This window comes from Ursus americanus, chromosome 4 (genome assembly GCF_024610735.1).
Source record: "Ursus americanus isolate L20-20 chromosome 4, mUrsAme1.1.p, whole genome shotgun sequence".
NCBI classification, from domain to species: domain Eukaryota; kingdom Metazoa; phylum Chordata; class Mammalia; order Carnivora; family Ursidae; genus Ursus; species Ursus americanus.
In genome coordinates, this window is record NC_142130.1 from 96,118,156 (window position 1) to 96,142,153 (window position 23,998).

Genomic DNA, 23,998 nt, shown 5'->3' on the forward strand with positions numbered 1-23,998 from the left:
CCACGAGGACCAAACACTTGGAGGGGAGGGAGCAGTCAACCTTGACTTTGAATGACTGATGTGTCTCCAATGGGTTCAAACAGGTGGGGCCAAGTCTCTTTTGACTCAAATGCCAACAAGGGCACTTTGCAGATAGTTAAATGCATTAATTCCTGCTGGTACGATGTGCCTGGTACAAACCCCGAACGCCCTGCTGGCCTGACGTGTGGGCTTGGGAACATCTCTCCCGCTCACACCTCAGGTTCCTTATCTGCAGGAAGGGACTAACAGGAGTTCCTGTCTCAGAGGGTCGTTGTGACAGTCAAACAGTGCACACAGGAAATGCCGGAGAGCCGTGCCAGGCGCATGGTACACGCTGATTACCTGCCTGTCGTTAGCATTACTCAAGACCTTGTGAAAGATTGTAAGACAGCAAATATTTCCTCACACAATTCAGTAGTAATTAAGGAAGAGTTCAGTCTCAAGAGCTGGCCAAGGGCCCTCAACGGAGGTTGTCGCATACGGAGTCCTCCATTTTGCACAACTTGGAGTTCCCATGCATGAGCCACCCCTACTTTCAAAGAGACCTGGGCAAAGCCACTTAAAATAAAAAGGGTCTTGTCACTTTCTGATACGTGGGGATCTGGGTGGCGAGTCCAAGCTGGCGGGGCACTCCGATGTGATGGCCGAGCGGCCAGTCTGTCTCGGCGCTCCCTCTCTCCCCGTGCATCCCCGTCTCGGACACGCCGGAGGCTCCCCGCTGCCTCTCCCTCCCCAGGCACCTGCTTGCTCTTTGAAACTCACCATCTTTCCTACGGCCACCTCAGGCAAAGCCACGGATCCGTGTGTGATAGCTTCATCTGTGATAAAGCACTTCTGGACAGTGGCTGCCTGAAGCAGCTCTTCCTGTGATGTGTGTGCCTGGGGGCCACGGAGGGTGTGTGGGTAACCGGGAGGGGTCTCTAATGCGGCAGGTCCATGGTAGGGTAACAAGGCCATGCAGAGACGCAGGGAAGCCTCTGGCCTCTTGATGACATGTGACTGTCCATCCACGCTGCCTTTGGAGCCCCCTGTGTGGGGTTAGGGGGTCCTGTCTTATTCCAGTGCCTTCTCACCTTACTCTGATTCTGCGTCTTCTGATATAACTCTGATCTGCTGAGAAACCTGTTCCAGGAGGCGCCTGGGTGGCTCAGTTGGTGAAGCGTCTGCCTTCGGCTTAGGTCATGATCCCAGGGTCCTGGGACTGAGCCCCATATCGGGCTCCCTACTCTGCAGGGGAGCCTGCTTCTGACCTTCCCCGCCTCCCCGTTCATGCTCTCTCTGTCTCCCTCTCTCTCTCTTAAATAAATGTATTAAATCTTTAAAAAAAAAGAAAGAAACCTGTTTCAACAGAAAAATGCACAACCAACACTGTATGTAGAGGAGACCAAAGCAATCACGGCTCTGCAGTTAGCTTAGGGTTCCAATGCACACGAGTGGTAGGGATTCACAGACAACCTCTGACTCACGGACGCGTTAGGGGAGCACATGTCCTTTGGAAGCAGGAGACAAATAAGGCCCAAGCATCAAATGCTACAAAGAAAGAATAGAGATACACCTTACAACTAACCACTTGTAGACTAAGTTCCCACACGCGAAAAGGGACCTTGGAAGTAGAAAGTTTTGGGTTGCTTCCAGCGCTTAAGGACAAGGACACACGGACAGCGACATCGGCCCCCCGGGGCTCCGGCGTGCGTCCTTACTGAGTACCTGTGTTGTTTGTGTGTGATTTGCCTGTGCCCAGGGGCAGAGAAACCTGAAGGGACAGTGGGACAAGGTCACACCATGAAGGCGTTCCCCCTTCTGTTCTCAGCGAAGGTCACAAGGGAGCATCAGGTCGTGTGAGCCCGACGCCCCCGGCGGCTTGTCGAGGTGCTGGAAGCAGGGTGTTCTAGAAGTGGGGGGACGAAAGGTGCTCCTTCTTTTGGCCCTGCGGGTGGTGCCAGAAAGAAGAGTACCCAAGGCTCCCTTCTCCCGTGGCAATTTCCACCCAGGGACCCGTGGCAGGATGGGGTGTCTCCATCGCGGCAGGAAGTCAAGGTGGCGGCCTGTGCGCTTCTCTTCAGGTTCTCAGGTCCCTCTAGAATGAAAACACAGCCATTACTTTCCTTTGCCCTCCAAGCCAGCCTCCAGCACTGAGACGGGGCGGGCACCTGCATTTGGCCACGAGTGAGCGTGGGCGGGTCCCCGCCCCGCGTGGGGACAGCGTTGGCCTCTGCAAGTGGAGGCTGTGACTCTGGGCGGCCCAGTGCTCGTGAGACCGCGCTCCTACCCGCACGGGTCTCTGCACCCATGTCCCTGACCTGAGGCACTTCCCCTCATTGCCACGTGGCCCTTCCAGCCCTCACGCCGAGTCCCTGAGTCCTGCTTTGAGTCTGAACAGGTTTGTGTTAAGCCCCAGTACAGAGCACAGCGGATGAAAGCAGGCAGCCCCTCGCCCGGGGTGGCTCTTGGAAGCCCCATGGGCATATTCAAAGGAACGACCAAAAATGCAGACCTCTGGAAAAACCTCCCATGGGAAGGGAAGCCTCTTCTGGATCTACCCCCTCCCCGGGACATCTGAAGACACTTGCTAAAGGGCGACTTTCATACTGGCCCCCAGGTGGGCACGAGGCAGCTGGTGACCAAGATGTCTCAGGCCTCCAGGGAGCCGTCCAGCTGCCATTTGTCCGTCGCTGGTGAACGTGCTCATTGGGGCAGGGGAGGGCGGATCCGGACAGGGGAGGGCAGAAGCTCATTGTAAGGCCGTCCCAGGGAGACCCAGGGCCTGCACCGGTGCTTCCCAAAGTGTCTTCCCTTGAAGACCCTGTGCATTGGAACCGCCCGGGCCCTCACCCCACATCCCCTGATCAGACCCTCTGGAGAAGGGTCCTGGGAATCATCGGGTGCACAGACAGCCAGGAAGGGTCCTGTGCACGCCCACAGTGCGGATCCACCGTGCAGCAGGTGTGAGGCTGGAGTCACACTCTGCTGTCACTCACTGCGGGGGTCTCCTCACCTGTTATACAGGGACCGTCCCAGGACCTGCCACCCAGGACGGGGCTGAGGGAAATAGGTCAAGACATCACCCAGCGCCGTTGTTGTTAGAAGGCTCCCAGGGGGGTGTTGGAACCTTGCCCCCGCCAGGCCCCGGCCCTCCTCCATAGCTTGAAGACTGGGAGCTGGTGCCTTGACCCGCACCTGTTTCAAGCTTGCCTTTCATGACAACTGGCTTGGTCGCATGGACCGTCTGTCCCTGAGCGCGGCTGCGTGGAGGGAGCACCTCTGTGGCTCTGTGGGTGACTCCGCCTTTCCCGCCCTCCATTCCCCACGCCCCCACGGCCATCTGCACCCTGGGGTCGCACTCACCAGCCATCGAGGCCACTCGGCCAGGGGGCTGTTCTTGCAAACGTCTGTTCTCTCGCTTACAAACAGGTTGATGGGTTTGGGCTGAATTTTGTGCTTAAGAGGGTTACGTGTCCCTCAGTGAGGCTCCCTGGGCCAGTGTGTCGGCTCACAAGGGAGCCAGCAGGCGCTTCTGGAAAAGGCCCGTCTTCTAGCACTGCTCTGCCGCGAGCCGGCCCGGAGGGCAGGAACCATTCTTGCCTGCACAGCATGCACCGTGCAGCGGGCCTGGAAGTCAAACGGGCCTCGGCCTGGACAGGGGCAGCCACAGTGTAGCTTTTCCTTCGGAGCGAAAATTCCCGGAGGAGTGGAAAATAACGCCCAAGGCACCTGAGGTGTTTCTTAGCCAATTGTTTCCCATTAAAAGGAGCATTTTAAAAGGTCTTTGATCTAGGGACAGGAGCAGATGACTGTTGCCAAAAACTGGTGGCGGAGGGAGGTGAGGGCGGAGGGATGGGGGGATGGGGGGCGACGGCTTAACGAGGTTGCGAGAACGGTCCTGAACGTGGAACGTCGGAGCACCGAGGAGCTGGCTATACAGCACTGTGATGTTAGGCCACGGGATTGTCTGCTTGAAAATGGTTAATTTTACGTTGCTTAATTTTGGCCCGAATTTTAAAAACAAAAGGCAAAACCCAAGTTCTTTGAAACTAGTCCAAGGCGTGATGTGGGCTCATCATCGGAGATCAAGTCCGCAAATATTTGCTGGGTGTCCGTAAAGCAGAAGGCCGTGCCACCGAGGCTCTGCATGGCCGGGCCCCCTGCCCTTCCGGCCTGCTGCCCTAGCGGTGGCCGTCCCTCCTGTTCGCCTGTGGCCCTCCCTTCTCCTGCTCGCCCTGGTCCTGGAAGCCAGCCTCCCTGACCTGTCTCCCTCCTGCATCACCCCTCCTTCAGGGAGCCTCCCCCAAAGCACAGAGCTGCCCGGCCCCCCAAGATCAGAGACTCTCTAGCCCACCCCTGGCTCTTAGCAAGGTCCAGATTCTTCAGGGGGCACTGGGGGCCTGCGGGTTCACACCGTCACCCACTGCCTGCACCTTGTCACCCTCTGCTCCATGCACATGTGCCCACTGGACCCCTTCCCATCCCCAGGTTTCCTCCTCAGCCAGCCTTCCTCTTTTCCCCACTTGGTGGAGGAAGGTTGTCCTTCGTGTCCCTGCCCTGGCCGCCCTTGTGAGCACCCATCCCCCAGGACCGCCCCTGCACAGAGTTTTGCCTGTGGGACCAGCTGTGCTCCCATCAGACACCCAGAGGCCACAGGGCCCTGCTTGCTGGACTGACCCCTCAGTGTCGCACCCTGGCTCTGCCCAGCAGATCTGGGGCCACAGAAAAGGACGCTGGAGGCAAACGACGGGGACCAGCGTGAGCGACACCCACCTCCATCTGCTCATGAATCCAGTCCAGGAAGGAGGTGACGCGCGTGTAGACCCCGGGCTTGTTCACGTCAGCACAGCCAATGCCAAAGCTCGTCGCTCCCACCAGCTTCCACACCCTCCTCTCCTGACACACCAGCGGCCCCCCGCTGTCTCCCTGGATGGCAAGGAAAGAGGCACTGTGGGGGGTGTCCCTTGTCTCAGGGCCAGGATCCCCCCTTCCTATCACAAAACTCAGTACAGGGCTGGCTCCGTGCTCTCACCCCCAGCCTCCGAGAACTGACGCTCGCACTCCCAACAGTGGGGTCCTTGGTTCCCCAGGGACGGTCTCCCCCAGCTGTCTCCCTGCCAGATTCCAGATGCACCGAATCCATGAAGGTCAGGGCAGCTGGACACAGCCCTGGGAATCCTCTAGAGGGAGGGTCTGCCTGGCGGGGCTGGACCCAGGCCGTGTGGGCTCACGCTCACTGTGGCTCTTGAGGTCCAGATTCACATTCACCAGTTCCCACCCGCCCTGCTGCCCCTGTTACCCCTCTGCAAACCATGAGAACCAGGGCTGGGGCGGGGAGCACCCTGGAGACCCCTCCCGCCGCAGCACCCAGGCAGAATGGGAGCGCTGGGTCAACTCGGCCGGCAGCCAGGAAAGGGAGTGCTATCTTGAGCAAACGTCTTCCCCACACCCTGTAAATTTGCTTTTCATTCAGTCACAGGGAAATGCTGGCAGTGGTCTGTGCCACAGGCTGGGTCACCGTCCAGAGCCTCACCTGCCGCTGTGGCCCCCAGAGGTCACCAAGGGCCCCTACCTGACAGCTGTCCACGCCGCCCTTCAGGTAGCCGGCGCAGAGCATGGAGGGGGAGATGATGCCTCCGTACACGTCTCTGTGGTTGCAGATCTTGTTGGAGATTAAGGGCACAGCTGCATGGTTGAGGACGGGGGAGGCGTCACCTGCGTCAGAGCGAGGACGGTGCAGGCATGAGGGGCCCTGCTGGGAACTCAGGACCTGCACTGGAGCGGGGGCCACGTCACCACATGCCGGTGGCAGAGGCCACTCCTGGAGGCGGACGGCGCATGCTCTGTGGCAAGCTCCCTGGTGAGCGGGCCAGGCAGCCCCGTTGCTTCACATGAGGGCCACTTACTTCCCGAAAGTGGCCAATGCAGGAGCAGGTGGGGCAGCAGTGGCCAGCATGGACCTCCCCGGGGTCCATCCTGGGCCACGCACTTGACCCACACCGGCCGTTCCGTCCTCAGAACAATCCAGGTTACAGAAGGGAAACTGAGGCCCGTGAAGGACACATGCACAGTGTACAGGCAGAACCTTCCTGTGGTCAGCAGAACAGCGTCCTCCCAAAGGCGTCCACTTCCTAATCCCTGTGTCTATGTCACTTCCACGGCAGAAGGCCCTGAGATGGGGACACAATCCTGGGCTACCTGGGTGGCCTCTAAATGGAACCACAAGCATCAGAGGAGAAAGTGTGATGGTGGAACAGAGGTCAGATGGGGGGTGGGGGGATGGGAGGACGCTGCCCGGCCCGCTATGAGGATGGGGGAGGTGCCACGAGCCAGCGGGCAGTTCCCAGAACCCAGAGAAGGCCAGGAAACAGACACTCGTTCGGAGCCTCCGGGAGGGACTAGCCCTTCCGACACACTGATTCCAGCCCGTGGAGATGGGCGAGGACTCCTGACTCCGGAACCATAGATAACACGTCCCTGGGGCTGAAACCAATGAGTCTGGTCTTGCTGCAACAGCAACAGGAAATGATACCTCTGCTGTTGGACCAGCCCCACCATCGACCCGAAGGGATGCACACCTCTAACTTAACCTGTTCGTAAACCAGCTATCGTGGCGTGGCGTCTTAGAGGCTGACTGCAGGGCACGGCCCTATTCCGGCGTCTCTAGCACGTGTCAGCAGGTGGGTGCGGGTCTGCCTGCCTCCAACCCACATTCTAAGAGTTCTCTGAGTTTGAGCTGCACCCTGTTTTCTGCATGAGTTTCTCCAGTCCCCCCATACCCCACGTGCCTGGGGACCACGGGCTGGAGGTCGGCTGAGAGTGGCCCCTCTCCCTACTCGCCCCACAGGATCTTACAAAGTAATGAACTAGTCTCCTGACACCACAAGTCCTGAGAAACAACAAGAATAGGGCTGTGGGGGTGGGGGGGGGGATGTGGAAGTCCAGACCTCCCAGCACCTGGTCATGTGAACCCCGGCAAGGTGCTCAGCTCCCCTCAGCCCCAGGCTCCTCGCCCTCAAGACGGCCGTGCAGATAATTCCCCGCTGAGGGGCTGCTGTGAGGAGCAGACAGTGTGGCATGGAGACACCCGGCTCACCACCGGGTACGTGGTGAAACAGCTCAACCTGTCTGTGGAGGAAGCTTCCAAGGGCAAGAGGACGTGGAAAGCCACAGGGATGAGACCCTGCCCCGGGAAAGAGGACCGACCCTCTAGGACTAGGAAAGCCCTGGGCGCCTTGGACATTCAGGGACAGGGAACTCAACTAATAACCCTCAGGAGGAAAATACTGAACTTCCCGTATTAGGGTGAATTGCGCCCCCGCAACCATGTCCACCTGCAACCTTATTTGGAGTTGGGCCTCTGCAGACGAAATTAAGGTGAGAGTCTCAAAATGAGATCATCCTGGATTTAGGGTGGACTTTAAGTGCAAAGACCAATGTCCTTATAAGAGAAAGGGGAGAGAGATTTGAGACATGGGGCTGGGGAGGGGGGCACAGGAAGATGGGGCAAAGATTGGAGTGATACGTCCACAAGCCAAGGGATGCCAAGGGTGGCTGGAGCCCCTGGAAGCTGGAGGAGAGGCCAGGGGCAGGTTCCTCCCCCTCGGAGCCTCCAGAAGGAACCGGCCCTGCGACACCTTGATCCGAGACTTCTGGCCTCCAGAGCAGGGAGAGAATGAGTCATTGCTCTTTAAGCCTCTCTGTTTATGGAGCTTTGTGACAACAGTCCCCCCAAGGAGCTCCTACATTTCCTACCAGAAGGAAAGGGATTGGTGGAGAACCTATGAGTGACAAGCACACGTGTGCCCCACCCCAGTGGAAGGAGGGCGTGGCTTCCCTCCGCATGCGCTGCTCTCATTGAGGTGACTGCTACGATCATAGTGGTATGCTTCCGTACGTCTGCTTTCTCTAATGAAATAACACACCTTCCAAAGTCTCACAAGACGAAAACTCCTCACCAGGTACAGATGTCTGCCTTCTGAATAAACCCTGGGAAGGTTCTCCATGGGCTCCTTACGTACTCTGCCGGCACGGTGGGGAGGAGGAAGGAGAACCGCCTGATGATTTGGTGAATGTCTCCCCAACGAGGGGTGTCCCTGGCCCTCTGTTTCCATTTATTTCTCTCCTTTTTTTTTTTAAAGATTTTATTTATTTAACAGAGAGAGAGACAGCCAGCGAGAGAGGGAACACAGGCAGGGGGAGTGGGAGAGGAAGAAGCAGGTTCCCAGCGGAGGAGCCTGATGTGGGGCTCGATCCCGGAACGCCGGGATCACGCCCTGAGCTGAAGGCAGACGCCTAACGACTGTGCCACCCGGGCGCCCCCATTTATTTCTCTCCTGACACAGTCTGCAGTTTCACGCCCCAACACAAACGGAACCATGACTCTGACCCACAACTACTCTGCTGATAGCGTGTGTCCAGCAGCTGACCCGCACCCCTGCCTCCCACGGGGACGCCACGCTGGGACACGGGGTGCAGCGTGTCACGGTGGGCGTGCACCCCGGCCTCATGGGTCTGGGCTCCCAGACTCAGAATCGTGATTTCAGATGACTGACCTCCATCCTCTATGGCCCCCCATCCTGACGTCCAGCACAGTTTTCCATCAGGGAAGTTCTCTTCGGAGTTGGGCAGGCAGACGGGCTGGATGGTCTCTGCGGCAAGGGGAGACAGCAGCCTTGAACTCAGGTGAAACTCAGGTCCACGAAAACAATGAATCTCCCCAGTGTCCACCTCTCTGAGGAGCTCAAACGATCTCTCAAGAAAGGCCAAGCCCTTGGTTGGTCTGAAAGCTCCCAGCTCAGCGCAGGGACCCCCAGAGCCGTTCACCTTTAAACAACCCTAACCTGTGGCAATGCGAGTGGGTCTGGACCAGGGGTGGCATATTTTCTGTGAAGGGCCACATAGCCAATGCCTGGGGTTCTGTGGGCCCCGTGGCCTGCCACTGTGGCCTGAAAGCATCCAGCCACAGGCCGTGGTACACAAACAGATCTGGCTGTGTCCCACTGAAACTTTATTTACAAAAACAGGCAAAGAGTCAGATTGGGTCCTGGGGCCCTAACCTGCCCACTCCTGGTCTGGAGCGTGGGCGCACTGCCTTATAAAACAGCCCTCCGTGACTGTTCGGGTCCCACCCGGCACGTCTGGAGACAGGAAGCCGGCCTGTCCCCGCGGGCTGTGTCACATACACAGCAGAGACAGTGTCACGGCCGCCATGAGGCTGTCTCGTGAGCACGCTCCGCGATGCACTGTCTTTCCACGCGGGACAGTAACAGAAGGACAGAGAAGTAGCAAGAGCACTCGCTAATTTTTATCACCGTGCAGACGTCGGCACCTCATTTTTTACAACCAAGTATCGTTAGTAATAATGATAAACGAACACCACCGTTACAATTTCTCTTTGCTTCTCCAGAGATACTTGTTTCCAAGCGTTACATGTAGAGTGTTAGATGTGTGGTGTGGGGAACACACTAATCCCGGGCCAGGACTCCGCTGCTTCATGGGCCTTGTTCAACGGACCTCTGCCAACACTCCACGCGGCTATACGCTGGGGAAGGCGAAGGGGGCTTTAATTTATTTGAGTGTATTTAATCCTTTGTCTGCATCTGCAAAATGTTTGGAAGTCCTATCCTGTGTGCTCTGGTATTGTTGTAACTTTCAGAGGTTAGGACTCGGTATTTCCCACGGAGAGATGTGGCCTGCCGAACGCGGCAGCTGGCAGGGAGAGACTTTCTGAGCACTTCAGGGAGTCCCCAAGATGCCCAGGAAAGAAGCGGCCATGGGGACGATCCCACTACGATCAACTGACTGACCTGCGAAGTGCCCTCTTTCTAGGCCACGACCAAGACACGGGCAGGTGGATGGCACTAGCAGGTGGACCTCATTTCAACAAGCCCCGAGACAGGGAAGAGCTCTTTGTTCCCACAGGGCCAGTGACCCCCCTTCTGCCACCTGGAGGCACCCATGGCCTGGCCTGGGGAAGTCCTTTCATCTCCAGCGGGCACCAGCAGGAAGAAAGTGGCACCAATGCGAACCCCAGGGATGAACCTGATGAACCAAGCCGACCAAAGTAAAATCGCAAAGCCTCTAAAATCAAACATCATCGGAAGCACAGCCCACAAGAGTAGGCATGTCACGCACCAAGAACCCGAACGGGGTGACCACCTGGGAAAGTCGAAGAGGTATATGGACCCGGCGTCTCCTAACGTGATAGCCTGATGTCCAGAAGGCTGTCGAAAAGGACTCGTTATACCAAGAACCAGGAAAATCACAACTTAAATGAGAAAAGATGATCAACTATGGCCAGCGGGGAAATGAGTCAACTCCTGGCGTTGTCTGGCAAGGATTACAAAGCGGCTGTCATAAAAAGACTTCAAGGGACAATTACAAATTCTCCTGAAAGAAACGGGAGCCAGAGAGCAGCAGGGAACGCAGCCGTACCGCTGAAGGTGAGCGGCCCGGCCAGCTTCATGAGCGCGATGTCGTGGCCCAGCCTCTTGGGTTTGTACTTGCTGTGGTAGATGATTTTTTCCACCAGATGGGAAGGGGCCGGACTGTCCAGCAGGGAAACTAGCCCCACCTGGATGGTCCAGGACTTGGGGAGGTACAGGCTGAAAAGAGAAGGCGGAGAGGTGAAGTTGGAGCACCCCATCACTTTCACCACCGGACCTCGCAGGTCTGGAGGCGCAGGGCCAGGCAGGTGGCCGAGACACGGTGCTGCCTGCTTGCCGACATTGGCTCCGAGCACGGCTCCCACGCCCTGCGGGAGCGCAGGCCGGCCATGCACTCCCCAGGCAGGCTTCGATGCCCGCGCCTCCCGCTTCTCAGCACCAGAGGGGCCCCGTCAGGGCCAATCTCCAACAGACGGCAGCCAAAATACAAACAAAAACGGAGAATCCACCTCTGTGTTTGGAAGTCTTCCCGTGCTCTCCTCCCCCGAGACACTGCCTGGGACACCGGAGCCACCCGGCCGGAGCCGCCTCTCACGCTCTTGGCCACAGCGTGCTCTCCTGTAAGTAGCTACAGGGAGCTTGGAGGTTTCCCTCCTGCACGGGAGCTTCCGTCCAAAGCTTTCTACCTCCTCTGTAAGAGCGGCAGGTCTGAAATCTTTCGAATGAGCTCAGGGTCACCAGTCACAGCCACCAGCGACAGTGATGGGTGCATTGCACTGGTCATTACTTTGTGACGATCTGGTCAGCTTGCCAGCTTTCTGGACCCACTGCTGACCCCCGGAATCTACCCCATCCTACACAGCCCAGTCTAGACGCGGGTCTATGGGCCACGAGGGCCCACACCCAGAAGCACTCACTCATAGACGCAGTGCGCGGCGGTGACAATCCACACGGGGGTGATGACAGAGCCCCCGCACAGGTGATAGCCCTGGAACTGAAGGCTGGCCTGCCACGGCCACTGCATGAGCGAGGACACATTTCCACCCACGATGCGCGAGCTGTAGCCCATTCTCAGACCACAGACTACAGAGAGAGAACAAGGGCTGGGGGTCGATCCCACAGACCTTTCTGGGGAACCTGCTGTCACAGCCACAGACCCCCCTTTCCCTGACAGCCTGCTGCCCTCGCAGAGCTCACAGCCCAGAAAGAGAGCCCAGAAGGGACGGGAGTGGGAGAAGACAGGGGTGCAGTGGGAAGAGCTGGTGATGGCAGCGCCCCTCCCCGTGATGCCCATGACCCCAGTATGGCCACAACTCACCAGGGGCTCATGAACCTTCCACAGCTCTCTCCTCAGTAATGCAGGGCTAGTGTGCACCTGCCTGACTTCTCCAGACCCCACCCTCCCCCTGCCAGGGGCAGCTGCCACGGGGCTGGGAGCCTGGGGCACTGACCAGCCTGGGCACACTTTTCCTTGAGGTGGGAAGGTTGGGGAGTGGGGAGGAGAAAGTGACAGTGAGTCAGGCTGCTGGAGCCACCACGGAGTGACAGGGCATCACAGACCACGGTCCTGTCTGCGGCTGAGAAGTGCTCCGGGCTGCCCCCACCCCCCGGCTAACAGGTGAGACAGACAGACACTGTTCTCCTCCTCCATCAGGTGGGGTCCACAGAGTTCCCCCCCGGCACCTAGGACGAGGGGGCCCCCAGCAGTCTGAGGAGGCGGGGGAGACCGGAGTGTGAGCGAGCACGTGCTTGCACTTCTCTCTTCCGTGAGGAATCTCTTACCTGTGCACTTCAAGGTAACCACACGACCCGAGGCACATCCCTCCCTAAGGAGCAAAAGAGGAGGCCTACGGTAAACGCCAGAGGCCAGTGAAATGAACACTTTCTTTCAACTTAATCTTGGGGTGAAAGAAAAATGGACTCTAGTCCCCTGCCCTTGAATACAGATTGCAATTTTTGTCCATATTAAAAAAAAAAAAAACCCTTATGTGTGAGGTCACAGCTTCATTCTGGAACATTTGGCTACAGTGAGGCATTGTGCATGTGACAGGTGACTGAGTGTTTCTAAGCTTCGTCTAGCTAATGATAGGAGATGCCGGAGGAGCTCTGTTCTATAAACATCACTCGTGTCGTTTGCAGGTCAACTTTACCCCGGTGTCCTTCACTGGCCCCTGGAGGACACGGAGTGCCCTTTGGACAGCGTGGCAGCCTCTCCTGGCGCCAGGTCCTTCCAGCCTGGATCATACTCTTCCCCAGAGCAGAGTTGTGATTGCTTCAGAAATGACACGGGCTCATCCTTGCGGGGGGGGCAGGGAATGTGCTTTTCCTATAATCCACCCGTGTCCCTTTGTGACTTTCCCTGCCTTTAGAGCCCCCATCTGCTTATGCAATCATGCAAGAAAAAGGGGGTGTCACCAGCTGAGGTTTCAGGACCTAAGAGATGAGCTGTCCCCAGGAATTGCATGTGGGTCCTGGGGTGACTATCAATTATGCGACGGACAGGCTGACAAGCTGTTGTTTCCCAGAGCAGAGAGCACGTTCCTGGGATTTGGTCCTAAGTGCCAGGAAGAGCACAGGGGATGCCTGACTGTAGAGGCAGGGGACCGGGCAGGGGACACAGCAGGCTGCGGGTACCATCTTTTACGGGCACCTCATGCTACCTTTCTCACGAGTTCTCGGGGGAAACATGCAATATGAATGGTAAATGTTGAAGTGCTTTGTAGACAGAGGATACGTGTCTTTCGTAATCTCTTTCTTTTCTAGTTTCCTCGTCCCTCTGTCCTTTCCGCACACACCCCTGGCCCACGATGAGAACAGCACGACACACACGCCACGCTCCTTACCGCCCTCCTCCTCTCTCTGCCGGGCCATATTCGCCTGGTTTGGGGCGCGTTCCTGCACCCCAGCCGGTGCTCCACCCAGTCTCCCCGCGGCGGCCAAGCCCCCACCTTACATTTGGAGAAACTCTGGTCTCTTGGGTCCTCGCGGGGCCGTGCATAGCTCAACGAGGCCAGCAGGGGACGCAGTGCAGACCGCGGCACCACCCTGCCGCTCACCTCACGTACACGGAGTGCTGCAGAGCGGTCACTTTGTCATCGGGCAAGAGGTGATTGATGGACGCAAAGTCCTCCCGGAGCTGCTCCTCGAGCACGTCCACCCCGAGCGTGTCTGCACTCACGTAGCTGCAAGCACATGGGAACGCGGACCCGATGCGTGACCTCACTCTGCCTCACGTCATCCATGCGCATCAGAACACCGCATGTGTCACGCGGGGGGATGTCATTCCCACCCTCAAACCGTCAACAGCTTCCTTTGCTGGCTTAGGAAGGCACTCCAGATCTCGCATTGTCTGGGACCAGGGACCCATCTGGCCCCCGGCCCACAGCCCCTCCCCCCCCCCCGGCAGGCTCTGGGCGCGTGTCAGGGACACCACTTCCCGAGGTGGCCAAGTAGCCCCCTTGACGCACCCCCCCGAACTGACCTTTGCTTGGCCCGAAGCAAGCCCCAGAGAGCAGAACACAGAACCACATGTGGGACCAGAGTGGGGGTGCCGAGCACCCAAGAACAATAGGTGGGGAGAGGGAAATCCAGAGCTGGGGGGTTCCCACTGGAGAGAGATGAGCACAGAAGGAAAAGGCTCAGACGCCCCAGCAGATGTTTATAAGATCAGGAAACAGGTCTGGAGAACAACGGTAAAGAAGGCATGATCTTTAAAAAAAAATCAAGTGTTGACGAGCTCTGAGTTGAGGGCCAGTAAATGAAGGGTACCCTCCCGAAGCAGCTGGCCGGCTACACCAACACACAAGGTTGTTACAAGTACAAGGTTGGGTCGCATTTGAGTTCGGAGGGCAATGACCCTCCCAGCCCTCCCGGGACGGCTGAACTGCTGATGGGGCAGGCGGCAGGCGACGAGCTCCCGAGACGAGACGGAGCACTGTGAGATGCAGGGGGCCCCGAGGGCCACCCCGGGATCCCCATAACAGCCCAGCCTCCAGGTGGTCGCAACCACCACGGCCGCCAGCTCCCCCAGGGCGTTCCCGTGTGCCAGGCTCGCCCCGACGCGAACCTCACAGCACCCTTCCAAGTGGCTGCTACTATTGTCCCTGTTTTGCAGGCCTGAGTCAGGAAACTGCGCTGGGGACACGGGGATTCGAACCCAGGCGATCCGGCTTGGCAGTCTCCCCTTTGTTGTCATCACAGAGAGCTGACACGGGAGACAGCCGAGAGGAGAAGATCAAAGAAGGGCTTTAAGGAGAGAAGGAGGAAGAAAAAGCAAAAAGGCTACAGAAGAAAATCTCAAACTGGAGCAGCAGGTGCGGAAGGGAGGAACCGGCCGTGCTGGGGGCCCGTCTGCCGGACGCCCCCTGAGGGCGCGCACCAAGGGTAGGAGGGACCATCTCGCCGCGGCTGGGCGAATGGGGATCTGAGGGAAAGGAGCCTCTGGGCCCTTCTGCATAGTCAGGGGGCCTGGGGCTTCAGGGGAAGGGGTGGCCCTCCAGGAGGGAGAGGGAGGGGAGCCGGAAGCGGTAGGGGTGCCCCCCATGAGTCCGAGAAAGGGCCTTGAAGGGAACAGAAGTGCCTGGGGAAGCTTTCTGCTGTTTGCTGCGGTGATGGTGTGTGTATGTGTCACGTGTGTGTGCACATGTGTGGGCATGAGGCATGTGAGTGTGCACGTGTGTGCGGCTTGGTGTTTGTGCAGGGAGGTATTTTGTATGTGTACATATGAGTAATATAGTGTGTGTGTGTACGTGTGATGTGTGTGTGATGGGGTCTGTGCATGGTGCGGTGTGTGTGCATGTATCTGATGTGATATACGACAGAGTGCATGTGGACGTTTGTGTGTGCTTCCACGTGGTGTGTGCATGCACGGCGCATCTTTGTGTGTGTGCGTGCGTGAACGTGTGTTGTGTGTGCGTATGGTGTGTGTACGCGTTGTGTGTGTACATGTGTGTGACACGTGTGCACGTGACATGTGTGCTGTGGTGCATGTGCATGTGTGACATGGGTGCATGTGGTGTGTGTACATGTGTGACATGTGTGGTGTGTGTACGTGTGTGACACGTGTGTGTGGTGTGTGACCCGTGTGCGTGTGGTGCATGTGTGCATGGTGAGCGTGCGCGTGGGGTGTGAACCCCCCATCTGTGAGGGTGAAGTCTACATGATCCTGGGAGGCATCTGTGTGGGTGGCTTGGCTGTCATCACAGGGCTGAACCACAGCTAATTCCTGAATCCGGGTTGTCACAGAGTGAGAAGGACGCGGTCTCAGGGACACAGCTGGGGGACACTGGGGTGTCACGGGCACTGGAGAAAGGAGCTGAGAGGAGGGTGCACAGATCTGAAAATCGAGGCTCCCTGGATTCCCGGCAGTTTCTGGCTTTAATGCCGGTGTCGGGGAACTGGGGCAAGGACACAGGGATTCGGGGGCAAACACCCAGGAGCGTGGGAACTCAGAGAACTTGCCTGCTTTGAACTCCGGGGGCCAAGAGCAAAGGGAGTTGGGGTGCCGTGGCGGGAGACCACGGAGGACAGCGGTGCCACGGGTCAGAGGAGGGGCCAGGAGAGAGGAGGAGAGAAATGTGTCCCCTCAGTGCAAAACCAAACGCTGAGAAGAGAAGCCCCCACTGCCAGAGCCGCCCCTTCCACAGGGTGCCAAACAACTGTTTGACGTGGTGTTTCCACGACATGGCTGGCTCTTCAAACTGGGCTCTGTGGGGCTCCTTGGAAGGGTGCGCGCATGTCCGTGGGGCCACGAGCACCGGGCGGGCGGGGGCCACGTAGCTACCCTCTGGCCGTAGCCTGAGCAGCTGGGGGCTTAGCCTTTGGCTTGGAAGTTCTGTATTTCCTCTGTGCATCTGGAGTCCTCTCCTGACCATGAGACACCCCCAAACGTGCCCCTTCCCAGTGACCTTGATCAAACCACTTAGCGTGCGGGGCTTGCCGTGCGCACCTGTGGCGCGGGGATGATGTCACGGTTGCCGCGGGGACGCGGTGTGATGGTGAGCAGGGGACCCCATAAATGGCCCACTAGAAGATGGCTCTCTCTCCGCATTGTCACCACGATCAAATGCTTTACCCATCGGTGGGACATGTTCTTTAAATTACCTTGGAAACCCCAGCTGGGCACAGGCAATGTTAGCATGGTGACCCTTCCAGTCGTCAGAGCACACGGTCCTCCAAGCCGCAGCTGTGAACACCTGGAGCACTGCGTTCTGGCCACTCACGCGGACTGCCCGGCGCACGGGAAGAGCAGGCCATGAGATTTCTCTGCCTCCGGGGCAGGTCCCTGCTCTGCTGACCCTGGCCAGCCCCTCGCCCACCCCACCCCCACCCTGCAGGGCAGTGGCAGTTCTTACGGCCTCCACCCCCTAAGCTCTCTTCTCTCTGTTCTTGTGTTCTCCCCAACTGAATTTTGGCCCCAGGTAACAGCCATCCCTTTGCTCCCAGGTCAGTCACCCCTGGGGACGAATGCCAGGTGGATCCCAGTTAAGGACGTGACTTGAGAGTGGCATGGATCTGGACCCATTTCACAGATGGGTAAGGTCAGGGTCGGGTTGTCCTTCTGCAGTGAGGAGCACGGCCTTACCACACCGGTACTCATCCTCCCCGTCTCTGCAGTCCGGGACCCCATCACACCGAGCTGTCAGGTCAATACACTTAAAAGACGAGCGACACCTGTACTTTCCGGAACAATCGAAGTGGACTGAGGAAAGGAGAGGACAAGTGTGTCAAGTAAGGGCTGGTTTCTTCAGTGTACAACACTAACAACCATCCACTGGCCACGTGGCCTTGAGCTTGGCCATCAATAATGAAACCTGCATTGAAATTGCAGCCTGCTTCCCTCAGCCCAGTTTCTGTTCCAGATTCCGGAGGGTGGGGCTGCTGCACCCTACTTTGCCTTGCAATGTGGCCTTGAACCACAGCTCTGGGCTCAAGGTCAAGAGAAAAAGTGCATGGCTGAAGGCCGACTGGCCGAGTCGGCAGAGCAATGAGCTCTGAGTGAGGACGACTCAGCCCCCAATCTACCCTCTATTGTCTCTGACCCTGGGCAAGAAGAGAAGGGACCGGGGACCACACCGCTGAGCGGGTGGGCCGGTTATAGGAAAGAGAAGATGAGATATTGTTCTCAATCAGAGCCCATTCTAATGATTCACTTTCTCAAGAGCCACATGAACCTTCTTTTAAAAAACAGCAGGTATGCTTGGCCTTGCATGAATGGCCTCCTTGTCTTTTCCTCCCGGCCCCTCACCCCCTCCCGCCCACAGAATCCTATTTCATCAGCTGCCTTTCAGCACGTCTAACCGGGCAGGCTCCTTGGTGACAAAGCCCCGAGCATGGCCAGCAGCCCCTCCTGGGCCCCAGCTGGCCCCACACTCCCTCAGGCAAAGAAAACTCCAAGTCAGCAAGCCCAAAAGACGTTTGCCTCTAGTAATGAAGGCTGGGTGGCAGCACCCCGCCAGTGTGAGCGGGGCGGGGGCTCATCAAAGTTTAAACGCCTGAACAGGCATTCGAGAGCCCACTGAATAATGAATCATACTCACTGCCCAGACCGATGGCCAGTGCTAGTATCAAGGCAATGATCCCGATGACCATGATGGGAAAGAACTTCAGCGGCAGCAGGGACAGTATCTGGGCCGCAACCGCGTCTGCGTCTGAAACCGGAAAGGTGGGGGAAAGAGCAAACCGTCACAGAGCAGTGGATTTGAACAAAATAAAACTTAAAACTGAGCTATCCGTCCCCCCTCCCCTCAAAGCAGAGAATGTTCTGGCCCAAAGAAAGTTGCCTTAGAGCAAAGTCCATCTCGCTGGGGACACACTCCCCAGAGGCTCAGCCCCATGCTCTCCCCCAGACCCAGCTGTGTCCATCCCGGGTTAGGGGATGGTGTTACTGACCGAAACGTGCCCCCACCCCAGTCCTCAGTATGTTGAAGTTTGGACCCCAGAATATCGTCTTATTTGGAAATGGAGTTTTTACAGAGGTCATCAAGTTAAAACAAAGTCATCGTGTGCGTCTAATCTAATCTGACTGGTGTCCTTTAAAAAGCGGGCATTTGAACCAGAAACAGATATGCACAGAAGGGAATGGTGTGAAGAGACACAGGCATGACGCCACGGAAGATGCCGGCAGAGACGGGGGCGATGAACCTGCAAGCCGAGGAACCCCAAAGACCAGCAGCAAACACCAGAAGCGGGGAAGAGGCAAGGAAGGCTTCCCCACGGGTTTCAGAGAGAACACAGCCCTGCCGGCCCCTGGCCTTCGGACTTCCGGTCTCCAGAAGCATGAGGCCATAGAGCAGTGTTGTTTTAAGCCACCTGGGTTGTCATACTTTGTCTCCACAGCCCTAGGAAACTAGTACAGGGGGCAAGTGGAGCCCGGGTCCGCAGAAACACTTCCCCACAGCAGATGGTGGCACGTAAAACCCAAACAAGGTACTCCGAGGTGAGCGAGGGCTGGGACCTCTGAGAGGGTCACCAGATAATGTGCCAGCCCGTTCCCCGTGAGTCTTGTGCATGGCGACACCCACAGCCTTGTCCCAGCCCGTCTCTCTGAGGGTGCTGGCAGAGCAAGCAGCCTTAGAAGACAGAGATGACGTCTCTCTCCAGAGCAAGGAGCAGGCTTGCTTACCGTCTGGTTTAACAGATACAATGTCTTCCTTTGGGACAAAGTGTGTGCAGGTCTGCTTGCCGCCCATCATAAAAGATTTGAGTTGCCTTGGTTCTGGGTTCCTTTGTGTGATGCAGACCCCTTGGGCATGCAGCGTATCCCCGGGCTGTTCCACATCACCCCCGTGGGACCTGGTGGGCACGGGTAACTGGCTCGAATGGGATGCGCACACCGCTCGTGCCGTGAGTAATAACGTCCCCCGTGTCTGACCCGGGAGTCTCCTCTCTTCCCCCAGAATCCAGCAAACTGGGCAGGCTGACTTGTTAGCTTGCAAGTAGAGTAAACCCCAGACCTGGCCCAGTTCTTACTCAAAGAACCAGGCAGATTAGATGGAAAAGAGGATGTGCCGTTTAAGCGTTATGATGCCCAAAAGTACAAGCCTCTCTGGGGAACTGGAAGAATTTCCATCGGCACCTTTACTCCAAGGAGAACAGGCCACTTCATGCAAATTTTCTCATCAATCCTGAAAATACATCTATGACAAAGTTGTCCCCACTTACACTGGGGAAGGTGAGAGTGTGGGAAGGGGAGACGGGCTTCCTCACAGCACACGGTTACTCGGGACACGCTGTCCCTTCCTCTCGCACCCTAGTCCTAGAGATGTGGAGCTGAGAGGTCTCCCACGGAAAGGCTTCAGAGATCTCCCCCCGCCTGTCTTTGGAAACTCACAGCTTCACCCTCTGGCAATAAAGAGTGTGCTTATAAAATGACCAGTATCATTCAGGGCTGCTTAAAGAAGAGAATTTGAAGACAAAAATGGGGGGGGGAAGGTGGGAGAGGAGGAAGAGAAGAGTAGAGTAAGAGAAGAAACGAGGACGAAGGCAGAAGGAAGAGGTTAAGGAGAGTAAGGAAAGGCACGCACTCCATGGCCTGAAGGAGGCAGAACGAGGAGGGGGAGGCAGAGGGCAAGGTCTCGGTCTTGGCCACGATGAGCCGGTGGCTTGCTCGGAAGCTGTGTTCCCAGAGCCTAGACCCACACGTGGTGTGCCGCAGTCCCTGAGAAATACAGCTGACCCTTGAGTAACACAGGTTTGAGCGTGTGGGTCCACTTCCACGTGGATTTTTTATTGCACCGTACCTCAAATGTATTTTCTCTTCCTTAGGATCTTTTCTTTTCTCTAGCCGACTTCATCGCAAGAACAGTGTGTAATGCGTGTAACACAGAAGGCACTTGTAAAGTGAGTGTTTCTGTGATCAGGAAGGCTTCTGGTCAACAGTAGGCCATTAGTAGCTAAGTTTTGGGGGAGCCAGAAATTATAAGTAGATTTCTGACTAGGTGGGGAGCCAGCCACCTAATCCCACCCCTGTGTCGTTCAAGGTCAACTGTATCAGTGAACTGAAGGGATGAAAGGATGAAGGACCTCGTGATCATGGAGGTGGTTTTATCTCAGCAGGGGAGACCAGTTCCTTCAGGGCAACTGATTTCTGGTCTTGAGTTAACAGAGCAGACTCTTCTTTCCAGGCTTCCCCACCCCCGGAAGCCCGCACCGAATTTATAACGCTTTCTTACTGAGAACCCACGCTCCACTTATACCTTAAAAATCAACAGGAACCCCAGAATGACCTCTTATCATTCCAGTCGCTCTGTGCCTAAGAGTTAGACCTAGGAGATTCAACCTAATTAGAGATTCAAAGTTTGCTGCTCCCCTAGGACCTTTGTATGGTTCACATTCGCCCCTTACAGCTCCTCGGTCCTGGCGCCCTGTGGGCGCGACCACGCCCCGCTCCCCCTCCTTGTTCTGTCTTTGAGGGAATGCCTGGAACAAAAAGCAAAATGCATAGCACCTCCCCCAAAAAGAAATGCAAATAATCAACAAGCACGAAAAAACCTTCCACCTCTCTGGAAATTTGAAAAACTGCAAATCAAATGTAACTACGTATCGACCTCACAGTATTTATTCCGACTGCCGTTACAGCGTCCCCACTGCATCCAGAGTGAAAGGAGATGGACCTCCGTCTGCAGTGAATAGGAGGATACGCTGTGCAAACTTTTTGACAGTCAAACTGGAAATACGAACCAAAAGGCTTAAAAATGGATGGAATTTTTGACCTAGTAAAACCACTTCCCGGAATTTATCTTAAGATGTCATCGCTGATGTACATAAATTTCTACCTACACGGACACTTAGAGAGGTGGCGTGTGGGATACTGGTGCACGGGGAACAGCCTGAGCGCCCATCAGAAGGAACTGGTGACAGAGCAAATGTATGGAGTTAGTCCCCTGATAGGGCAAGGCGGTTGGCAATCCTCCTCTGTAAAGGACCAGATAGTAAATATTTTAAACTTTATGGGCCATATGCTCAACTCTACTATGGCGTGAAGGCAGTCAGACAATAGATGAATAAATGGATGTGTCTGTGTTCCAATAAAACTTTATTTATATAACCAGGTAGTGGGCCACATTTGGTCCATGGGCTATAGTTTGCCAACCCCTAGAGAATATTTAATTATTTAATGCCATGGAAAGAAGAACATGATATTGTTTCATTTGAAAAAAGAAACAAAGCTTCAAAATAGAATGTGCCACTTTCAAAGGAAAATACAGATATGTAGATGAGAAAAAGCAAGAAATCCAAGACTAAAGCACGAATAGGGTTATCTCTGAGTAATGGTGAAATTGTGGGTAATTTTAAGAAATCTTTTTGATTAACTGTGTTTTCTAAATTACTATAATGAACGAGACACTGCTTACTTACTTAAGGCACTACCAAATTCTCACTACGAGGAATTAATCATGAAGAAATAAGCAGAATTAGCAGAGATGAGTATGTATAGTGTAATTCATGCTGATATTATTTGTACTATGAAAATATTAGAAACAATTATATATCAAATGATGATTTAAAAAACTATGTAAATTACACATCTACTTGATGGAATCTTGTGACGTTATTAACAAAAGGCGTTTATAAAAACCAAGCAGCATATGGGAAAACGCCCGTCTATGCCTACTGTGTATGAATGCATACTATGGGCAAGGATAGGAAGACAATGCAGGCAAACATAAAAACCAGGCAAATCTCGGGGGTCAGGTGACAGCAGAGTATTTTTTAAATTTACATTTATGCTCATTTTTTGAGCTGTATTTTAAAATTGTGTATCCTTACCCTTACTTGAAACCTGCCCTCCCACCTCCTGTCTCTTCCACCAGCCCCAACCTCGATTGTCCAGAGGGTTTAAAAGGAATCATTAGGGCAGCCCCTACTCCAAGCTTTCTGGAACCTCAGCCAGAGCCCTCAGGCGTCCCCCTTCCAGGCCCCAGAGGTCAGCATTCCTGACTGCACCAGGGACCAGCCAGCCATGGAGCCACGGCTCACTGTGACAAGTCCTGCATTTGAAACCTATTTGCAAAACCAGCTCTCCTTGTTGTTCAGAGCAGCTCTCGTATCCTGCTGTTGGGTTTTACTCTAACCTCAGCAATGCCCAGCTTACTTTAAGTGTCCTGGAAGAGCTGATGAGCACTGGTTCTCAGGACTTTCTGGGGGGCTCAGAGATTTTCTGGCGGGACCGGACCCCTAACTCCCAGGGGCAACTGGAGCCTCAATTTCTGAAAACCTCCTTCCAGAGAAGGTTAACTTCTGTGTCCTGCCGTTGGCAAGGGGCTGAACAAGGTGATGCCCTCACTAACGACCCCTCTCCAGGGCTCTATACACCCAAGAAAGTGCAAGCATCCAGCTTGTGGGCGTGAGACATCCTGGGGAGGTATGTCGCCAGTGGGACACTCTGGGGACCCTCCCCCAGGATTCACACCTGGCCCCACCTACCTGGTGCAACAGGGCTTATTTTCAAATCGTCAAGTCCAAAAAGGGATCGGAAGGAGAAGGGAGCCTCCGCCGGGGGGGGGTCGTTCTCCCCCATGGTGACGATTTCAGGTCCTCTGGGATTCGGCTCCGCCGGTGCCACCGCCTCCTTCGCCAGCAAGAACAGAAAGCCTTTGCTTCCCTATTTACAGCTTTAGCGTCAAACACATCTTTGCCACGTTAAATCTTTGAAATCCAACAATCCACATAAAGCACGTTCGGTCCTGATTAATCACTATTTGTCCAGTGAAAACGCATTTTTTTTTCTGAGCCACAGCAGGTAACAGAGAAAGTTCCAGAGTTAACGAAAAATTATGAACTTAGTTCTGCTAAAATAATGACTTTCTCACCGTATATTCTACCGATCTGAAATCAGTTGACTAGCCGTCTTTAGAGAGACGTCCTTCTACAATTTCGAAATTACTGCACCATTATTTTTCAGAAGATAAATCACTTTCAAAGCACTTTCCTTCTCTTTTTTGTCATTGTTCTTTGTCCCTCGTAAACTCAACCCTTTGCCTACACATGTGGGACACCCATCACAACCATAAGAAGTTTTTTATACTCACAGAATGTCCACACCAAAAAAATGCAGATGGCGCCAGGGAGGGGACACTCACCCCCAGTGTTTGTAGTTTCCCGTAAACACAGCCCTTCCCGGGCTCGCGCAGGCATGACCTAGTTAAGGATGAGAGTATCCGTGCCCTCTGGGCACCCAGTCCCCCACACAGCAAAGGGAGGAGCAGTCGGAGACCGCTGGCTTGCACCAGCTACACCGGGGCTCCATTTCCTCCAAGAGAATTCCACCTATCACAAAGCCAGAGAGGTCAGAAGCCTCTGGAAGTCGTTCCCGCAGCTCTAAGAGGGGCGGAGTGAGCAAGGAAATGGTGAATTGTTCCCAACTAAATCCCATCTCACCCTCCCAGGGATCAGGCAGGCGCGGGTTCTCGGGGAGCTGGCTTCCTCAAAGGAGGTCCCAACTGGCATATAAACATAGATACTTCAATCACTCATTTTTAATTTCTGTTTACTGGTTGTAATATTTGAGATCCAACAAGAAACTATTAAGCCATTTAACGCAAACTCTGTCTTCGTGCTGTTTCACGTGGTCTTAGGAAAATCGAAGCAAGAATTATGCACTAAAA

General features: G+C 55.5%; 1 protein-coding gene across 2 annotated transcripts; it reads right to left on the reverse strand.

Annotated features, from left to right (window-relative positions):
• Positions 1-1,376: 1,376 nt before the first annotated feature.
• TMPRSS3 (transmembrane serine protease 3) lies at positions 1,377-22,911 on the reverse strand. 2 transcript variants are annotated; one of them, XM_045774182.2, is made up of 13 exons: positions 22,818-22,911; positions 17,930-18,040; positions 16,975-17,091; positions 16,494-16,617; positions 13,448-13,573; positions 12,174-12,217; positions 11,309-11,474; positions 10,441-10,610; positions 8,559-8,654; positions 6,606-6,608; positions 5,576-5,718; positions 4,777-4,929; positions 1,377-2,098 (listed from the first exon to the last, which is right to left on the reverse strand). In XM_045774182.2, the coding sequence occupies exons 1-13, from the start codon at positions 22,909-22,911 to the stop codon at positions 2,081-2,083; spliced, it is 1,365 nt and encodes a 454-aa protein (XP_045630138.2). In that variant the 3' UTR covers positions 1,377-2,080. The 2 variants fall into 2 exon arrangements, with proteins under 2 accessions (XP_045630138.2, XP_045630139.2); XM_045774183.2 differs by lacking the exon at positions 6,606-6,608.
• Positions 22,912-23,998: the final 1,087 nt, after the last annotated feature.